The 8,786-nt window shown below is 36.2% G+C and overlaps 1 protein-coding gene across 3 annotated transcripts; it reads left to right on the plus strand.

Moving 5' to 3' along the window:
• The first annotated feature begins 1,000 nt into the window (after window positions 1-1,000).
• Window positions 1,001-3,867, plus strand: LOC121763041 (vesicle transport protein GOT1-like). 3 transcript variants are annotated; one of them, XM_042159098.1, is made up of 7 exons: window positions 1,001-1,146; window positions 1,386-1,487; window positions 1,817-1,908; window positions 2,000-2,080; window positions 2,180-2,277; window positions 2,375-2,456; window positions 3,468-3,867. In XM_042159098.1, exons 2-7 carry the CDS (start codon window positions 1,457-1,459, stop codon window positions 3,504-3,506), a joined length of 423 nt encoding a protein of 140 aa, XP_042015032.1. In that variant the 5' UTR covers window positions 1,001-1,146; window positions 1,386-1,456; the 3' UTR covers window positions 3,507-3,867. The 3 variants fall into 3 exon arrangements, with proteins under 3 accessions (XP_042015032.1, XP_042015033.1, XP_042015031.1); XM_042159099.1 differs by having other exon boundaries at window positions 1,001-1,096; XM_042159097.1 differs by having other exon boundaries at window positions 1,006-1,208.
• Window positions 3,868-8,786: the final 4,919 nt, after the last annotated feature.

Below are 8,786 nucleotides of genomic sequence, written 5' to 3' on the forward strand. Positions count from 1 at the left end.
TTCTCTCTAGTAATAAAGAAAGGTAAAAAAAAATAATAATAATAAGAAAAGGATGGTCACTCAACTTTAAGTCAACATAATGGGTTGTTGTGTTTGCATGCAGGGAGGCGTCATCGTTATTGGTAATTTGACAAAAAAATACTCCCTCCGTCCGCCATTAGGAGTCTCATTTATGGGCGGCACGAGTTTTAAGGAATATTAAGAAAAGTGGGTGGAAAAAAGTTAATGGAATAAGGGTCCCACTTGTATATATTAATTTTAAATGAAATGTGAGTGAAATGAGTTAGTGGAAGGTGAGACCCTATTACCATTTATGGTAAAGGTGAACCGGGACTCTTATTTGCGGACGGACTAAAATGGAAAAACGGGACTCCTATTCGCGGACAGAGGGAGTACCTTTTTATGGCCTAAGAGTGTTATGAGTAATTTGTAAAAAATGCCCTTGTTATTGTCTGAAAAAATCTCAGTGATTATATATTTTATTAGACTCATCCGATACTATTTTTTTGTGATTATATATTTTGTTAGACTCATCTGATGTTTTTTTGTTAGGGGTCATTGATACAAGAAGTGCAATAGTTAGAATTATTTAGTGCAGTTCATTCTTTATAAAAAAATATATGCATGCAAAATCTTAAATTGAACAATATAAAAGTTAAAAATATACACACACAAAATCTTAAATTGAACAATATAAAAGGTGATCATATATTGCGCGAGCCATTTTAAATTTGATAGAATTTCTTTTCTATTTCCCGGATTATAAATTAAATTTTGTTAACAATTAATATTATAAATTAAATATTACTACTATCATATTGTATAGTATGAGCATTGAATATTTTCTTTATTTAATTCCAATTCCATTGACGTTATAAATATTACTACTATCATATTGTATAGTATGAGCATTGAATATTTTCTTTATTTAATTCCAATTCCATTGACGTTATAAATATTACTACTATCATATTGTATAGTATGAGCATTGAATATTTTCTTTATTTAATTCCAATTCCATTGACGTTATCCAGCAAATAGTAACATTTCTTCATTTCATTCCAATTCCATTGACGTCATCCAGCAAATAACATTGGTTTGCTTCTCTTCCAACTCGCATTCCTAGCTCGTAACGCATATTTACGGGTTAATTTTCTCAACATTTTGTTATATTGCGTAGTATATTTTATCAGGGGATCGGAATCGAGGTGGTTAAGTGGATCTATGGCGATTACTCTTTTAACTTTTACTCCATTTGTTTATTTTAACATGAGTTTATTTGAACAAGGACCAATTTTCGGCTGAAGTTCTCGGATATTTTATGGCTGTGATTTGTTATTTTGGTGCGAGTATTGGATTGTAATTGTTTTTCCCCCAATTCGCAGCGGAGTAGGGTTTCGGTTGAGATTTTGTTGACATATCTAGCTTATTTCTGATTGAATCAGAATTGGCGAATATGATGTCCTTTGAGATGAACGATCGTAAAAGTAAGTTTAATCCGCTATTGTTGTTGCTGGTTAAATTTACACTGTTTGATTCTGATTGTGGAGTGGTTGGAATTAGCTAAGCATGGTTATGTGTTTCTAAATTCGGCTGAAAAAATTAACGTGTGATCGTATCTCATTGTGCATTTTTGCGGAAAAAAATTCTTAGCTCGAATGATTCTCTCGCGTTCCTTTGATTTCTCATTGGCAAGTGTTTTATCATTTTAACTATGCTATAGGAATTGCTGTCTGGCTTTTAAGATCATCATTTGTGAACGAAATTTCTAAGCGGTTGAACATGATCTGATCTTATTTTCGTTCTAATCAAACAGAAATTGGACTTGGTTTGACGGGGTTCGGAGTGTTCTTTTCGTTTCTTGGGATCATTTTCTTCTTTGATAAAGGTCTACTTGCAATGGGAAATGTAAGTATGATATAGTGGCAGGTTGTCTTTCAGTTAGTACTTGTTTATTTAACCCTAATCTTCCTAATATTATTTTGTTCTACTCAAACAGATCCTTTTCTTCTCAGGCGTGACATTAACCATAGGGCTCAAGTCTTCTGCCCAGTTCTTCATGAAGCGTTCGAATTTCAAGGCATATTTTCTTGCTATGATCTGTTTCCTTTCCCCCCATCAGGGAGTGGAGGCCATGGTTAAGGCTTTCTTCATTTTAACTTTCTTATGTTGATTGCAGGGAACAATTTCTTTTGGTGTTGGCTTCTTCTTGGTTATCATTGGATGGCCTATCTTAGGCATGATAGTTGAGGCTTATGGATTTATTGTGCTCTTCAGGTATAGTGTTGATCATACTTGATCAATCTTTTACTTTAAACTTTGGTTTATTTTCCAGCCCAGTGCTCGAGGCTTATTAATTATTTCGTTGGTACAGTGGCTTCTGGCCGACACTGGCTGTATTTCTGCAGAAGATGCCTATTATCGGATGGTTGTTCCAGCAACCTATTGTGAGATCGGTAATGTTGCTTTGACATATTTTCTTAGGAGTTAGTGTACCATCTTGGAGTTTGTTGTCTTCTGTTATGATCTGTGCCGTAAAACCCAGGTTCATAAAAGATGTTCAAATTCAGAAACAAGAGAAATTTTAATTTGTTCTGCTGGCTTTCTTCAGTCACCAACCTTGACATCTGGCCAACCCTAGTAGAATATCGCAGAATGATTGTTTAAGGATTTAATTTGTTGTTAGTGGCAAGATATTCTAAGCTTTTCAGAGACCTTTGCATGATGATAGCTCTCTGTATTATGCTTTAGTTCCAGTGCTCCAGCAGTTCTACTAGTTCAGTTAGTTCATAAGTTATGTGGAGTCTGTTTAAGATTACATTTTGAGTACTTAAAGCTGTCTTAAGATTGTCGAAAACATATAATTGCACACATCCCTTATTTGAAGAGCCTTGGCATACATCCAGAATCTACTATAGAGTGGTTCCATTGTTCCAGTGCTTCTGCCTTGCTTAGTTCAAATCCTATTATAGAGTCATAGACTTAGCTCCATCAGTAACTCAAAAATTTAACTTGCAAATTTCATCTTTTACAGACTTGTAACAATCGGATCAAAATTTCATATATTTCAAAATTAGTTGCTTTCAGTACTTTATGTCAAAAGGAGACGGGTGCTGTATGAGTATTTATTTTGACACCTGAGCTTATGACTTCAATGGAAATTAATTCTATTGAACAGATGAACTGACTGATCATAGGATTACCTTGGATTACTTTTTTACACAATACACATAATTTATGGAAGTTGTGCTTGTGTACAAAGTACTAGCCTTTTCTTTTCCTTGTCCAAAAGCGGCACCTACTAAGCTCCCGTGCAAAGTAGATTTCATGATTAATATTCCATGATTACGATCATTATTTATTATTCTCCACTATCCTTTCTTGTCGTGGAATAATTATTTGGCACATATTCAGTTAATCAATTTACAGTATATAATGTCTCACTAGCGAACTGTTTCCCAATGCAGATTTTTGATCGTTACCGTGGAAAGCGAGTACCTGTCTGAATCTCTATTTCACAAGAAATGTCACTTACCTACGGGCTGCCTTGTAAGTCCTGTAAAAATGTTTTCTGTCAAGCATGTCAGGATAGAACCGATACCGTGTGGTACATGTCAATAGATGACATGGGTTTGATTTTGTGTATGGTTCTTGTTACCTCACTGGGAAATGAAAGTCCATTCTTTTGAGGTAGATGCAGCTTCAATCATTTTGTGTACCAATTTCATTGATTTTTTTTTACTCTAGTCCTCTCTTATCTGATCTGAGACATGGTTATAAGAAAAAAACCAAGTTTGTAGAGAACTGTTTTTCCATGGATTGATTCAGTTCACATTTTTTATAATATTGCATTATTGTCGCCAAAAATATGTAATCCCTCTATTCTAAAATAGATTTCACACTTGAGTAATGGCATGAGATTTCAGGAAATGTTGTTTTGTGTGTTAAATGAAGAGAGAAAATGATATATTTATATTAATGTGAGAGATAAGTTTTTTTTAAAAAAATGTGACATCTTTTGTGAAATAAACTAAAAAGAAAAGTGTGACATTTATTATGAGACAGAAAGAAATAGTATGTATTAGTAAGTCGTAGTGTGAGTGTAAAACACTAGCTATATACTGCATTAGGTTAATTTGTATAGGCTGTTGAAGGGGTACTGTATTTAATTTTACAGTTGAAGCTTAATTCATTGGGGAATCATAATCTTCTTGAAGGCATATAGATGGATTTTGAAGGTTTTTATTGATTTAGTGCTGAAAGTTAGCAGATTTTATTAATCAGTAAGATCCTTATATCTGTATTTTACTTTGAATAATGATTACAAATCAAAACACCTTTAAACACTACACTCGCAATAGAAATTTGCTTGAAATTTTCTGTAGAGATTAAATTCTACTCTGCGGCAGAGGCTCCTTCTTCAGTTGATCTCTCAACACTCTCTGCATCAGTTTATTCGATGATGTACGAGGAAATTCCGGTAAGATCTTAACGAAGCTCACCTGCTCAGACCAAAAATTAGCTAAGCAACCAACAAAAAACAACCCAAACATTCACAACTTATTTTGCAGCAAACCTTGAACAAAGGGTTGAGATTGGTCTGAATGGCCTTTGAGAATTTCAACCTCAGTTCATCTGGTTTGATGTCCAATCCATTCTTGAGCACAACAAAGATAGACAACTGCTCCGGCCCGCCATTTGCCGGTGCAACGCTGATCGCAGAAGTTTCCAGCACTCTCTGTGGGCCCGGTCACAGATACGCTCGATTTCAACTGAACTTGTCTGCACACAAAGCCCTTGATCGAAAATGGAAGGCCGACAAAGGAATGGTTTTCCTAAACCTAAACCTTATACCTTGATGCCTCCAAGGTTCATGGTGTCATCAGCTCTTCCCTGCACCGTGTAATATTTTGTTCACATGAAGAAAATGAAGTTGTATGCCGAAATCCTTCAAATTCCATTTTTGAAATCATGATATAATACTACAAATTAAGCAACAGGAGAAAGAGGGAGTTACAGAGAGGGAAACCAGTAGGGAGGAGGGCCATATCGCGATGGCGGTGGATAGAGTAGTAGATAAGCTGGTGCAGGGCATGCGGATGCGGTGGCTTCAACAGCTTAGCAGCCGTGATCCGAGCCCACACCTCAACTGCTCCGCCGCCAATTCTGCTTACATTTTTGAGCTGTTGCTCCAAATCTTCCACTCTCACTTCCCACCAAATCTTCCCAACATTATGAACCAGTGGCTGTTGGGGTAATAATCACTTCTTTCATTGTTTTGTTTACAAAAGTCAGGTGTAGTTCGGTTTAGATCATTAATTTTTGGACTTGGGGAGTAGTTAGGTAAATCGTATATAGTTCGGCAGTGGATCTCATATTACACACTCATTCTCACTCACATTTTATTAAATCAACACTATATAGAAGTAGAACATACATTCTACAAACTTTTTTAATCCATTTTCTATTACATTTCTTAAAACCCGTGTAGGTCATAACATGACAAATTGCGGGAATGAATGATTATTTTAATGGGGCGAATAAAAATAGAATGAATGTCTATTTTTATGGGACGAAAAATGTCACATCCCAACCTCTCTAGCATACATAGCAAAGTAATCACATATCAGATACAAGAACAACCATGTACTATAATTATCAATAGCCAATATTTATTATCTACATATTTTGGAACATTTTGGATTGTGGTAAGATCTTCACATAACTCTATATGTTATACATTTGTCTACATGCAAAATGATGAGGAAGAGAAGGTTGTCAAAATGTGTCACCGTCGACCACGATAATATGTGGAGTTTGTATGAACCACAACTCAGTTTATATAAATCTCACTATTAATTTCACATCGTACAAATGTCAAACATATTCTTTAACCAACATGCAACCATGAACGATAAATATCATATACAAGTTCATATCAATATGAATATGTCTCTTTGTTCTTTTTTATTATTCTGTGACGGGTCAAGCTTGACATCTGCCCGAGATTTCCAATATGGCAATTGAATTGACTCGAAGGTCCCATTGTAATTTGACCCGAAGGTCTACTGTGATTGACCTGAAGGTCTCAATGTAATTTGACTCGTAGGTCCCCAATATGATTGACCCGAAGATCCCAATATAATTGATCCAAAGGTTTTACTGTGATTGACCCGAAGGCCCCAATATGATTGATCTGAAGGTTCCAATATATATGTCCATTGTAATTTCAGATTAAAGACAAAACCGTCACAAATTCTCTTTAATTATATGATTCATATAAAGTCAAAGTCAAAGTCAATATTATATGTAAAATATATTCATTGTACCAAACACATACCCATATCATATTTCACCATCAATATCAATTTACACGTAATTATATCATGTCCACGTCAAGTAATCCAATATCCACTTTAATTCAACACATAATAATCAACCACATATACACATATGAACTATAAAATTAAAAGTGTGATTTATACGCAAATATGACAATAATCGAACCCTTAAATCCGTCTCTTGACAATAATCGAACCCTTAAATCCGTCTCTTGATCTACCTTCCCCAGTCATATATAGCTGCGAATTCTTAGTATTTCTCTTCTTCTCACTTTGCTTTCTTCCGTCGCCTAAACTCTAACTCATCTTTATAATAGCTTGAGTTTTGTCCCTGTAATATTACAATGCTCTCTCCTATATTTTATAAACTAAAGTGTCGGTCTAACCGACTTAACTATGGCATGCTAAAATAATAAATGTGTGGTTAAATTATGAGTGTACCCACTCGTAAATGAGTGTTTCGATCAATACGAGATATTTAAATAATTGAATTATGACAAGTGTTTTTACATGCGCATGCAACACATATGTAAGGATTTTAATTTGTACACATATAGAATATAATATTAAAGCATGTCATTCTTCCTTTTCTTTTTCTTTAGTAAAGGTTACGTGTGTTCATGCACACATTTCATAAACTAAGCACTAAAACTTATATTTTCATGCACACCACTATTACATATACATATTAAACAAATACACTAATTTAAATAGTTAACTAAATATGCATTGTGTTTTGTCCCAATAAAAGTCTATTTTACTATTTCCGTTCGTCTCCTATTAAGAGTCTTATTTTCCTTTTACCATAAATGATAAGTAGGTATCACATTTCACCCACTTATTTCACTCACATTTTATTATAAGTAATATATATAAATAAGACTCATATTCCATTAACATATTCAATCCATTTTTCTTTACATTTCTTAAAATCCGTGCTAAAATCAAATAGGACTCCTATTAGAGGACGGAAGGAGTATATAACAAATAATTTTAATACTATGTATAATTATATCAACTCCACGTAATTAAAAAAATTAACATCATCTATAATATTCGAAAAAATATGTCAGTAGTGCCAAAGAAAATAATATCAATAAAATATGTTGCTATGCAAAATTTATATTTCGGGTAAGGATGTTATAAAAAAATTGTATTTTTTTATATATAATTTTTTTTTTATCATATTCGTCATATACATATGGACCAAAGATACGATATGGAGCAAAGACACGATAACAACCGCCACGATCGGCCTATCAACATTATTGCATGTGAAATGATGGAATGACTGATTAGAGAAAATAGACATATTAGTTAGGCCATCCGCAACGCGTCCCGTTGTCATCTCTATCTCGTATCGGCGAGACGAGATGGCGTTGCAGCCCCGCGTCTCGTCCCGGTCTCAGTGAGCGTCTCGTCCCAGCGAGACGGTTGGCGCGCAAGCTCGCCACGCGCCAGCGCCACGTGGCGCGCACTGGCGCTAGACATGACGCCCACTCGCCGGCCGGCGAGTGGGCGTCGTCACGCTGACGCAATAAATCATTTAAAAAAAAAATCGATTTTAATAAAAAAAATTAAATAAATAATTAAAAAATGGTCATATGGCCATTCAACGGTTATTTTTTTATTTATTTTTATTTTTTTTCTATAAATACTCCTCTTTCATCCTCATTACGCACACAAACACACATCTATTATTCTCAAATCATCTCCATTTCCTCTCCAATTTTCATCTCACCTCTCCAATTTTCATCACAAAATGTCCGGCGATGAAAACTCTGGCGGCTCTGGCGGCTTTGACATAAACGCGTTTGGCGACTGGGGGTCATGTACAATGTCTTGGGTGGTTCCGGTTCGTCGACGCTGGGCACCCAAGGTTCGTCGAGGCCGGCGGCGTACCAACGACCCCATTTTGATGTGGATGCATACGCTCGTCCCTCTGCCCCGAGGTATTCGCATGGATTATCCCAAATTAGAGAGGATTATCTGGATGAACCCAATCCGGAAGGAGGACGAGGCGGTGGAAGCTCTAGGGCTCGCGCATTCGACGCCGTGGAGGAAGAGGAGGAGGCGGCCGAGGATGTAGGCCGTCATCCATACAGCCGCAAGGACACGATGACTCTGTACAACACCTGGGTCAGCGTCTCGTACGATCCCATCGTCGGGAATCAACAAACCCGGAAGTGTTTTTGGGAAAAGGTCACCGACGCCTACAACGAGATTAAGCCAAAGGGGTCCTGCCGCCGCACATTGAAGATGCTCCGCAGTCATTTTGACCAAGTCGACAGAGAAGTCAAAAAATTTTGCGGGATCTACAAGAATGAAGCGGCGAATTACCAAAGCGGAGCCAGTGGAGCCGACATTCTGAGAGCGGCTTGGCGAGTCTTTTTTACGACAACAGCAAAGAATTCAAACATGTCGATGTTTGGGAGGTGGTCAGAG

Source organism: Salvia splendens, chromosome 13, assembly GCF_004379255.2.
Source record: "Salvia splendens isolate huo1 chromosome 13, SspV2, whole genome shotgun sequence".
Lineage (NCBI taxonomy): Eukaryota > Viridiplantae > Streptophyta > Magnoliopsida > Lamiales > Lamiaceae > Salvia > Salvia splendens.

Bases quoted from the DNA above. Each gene is read 5' to 3' on its own strand.
- LOC121763041 (XM_042159098.1), top strand. From the start codon at position 1,457: ATGATGTCCTTTGAGATGAACGATCGTAAAA. The intron at 2,081-2,179 runs GCATATTTTCTT...TGTTGATTGCAG, and splicing joins TGAAGCGTTCGAATTTCAAG to GGAACAATTTCTTTTGGTGT. The intron at 2,457-3,467 runs GTAATGTTGCTT...TTCCCAATGCAG, and splicing joins AGCAACCTATTGTGAGATCG to ATTTTTGATCGTTACCGTGG.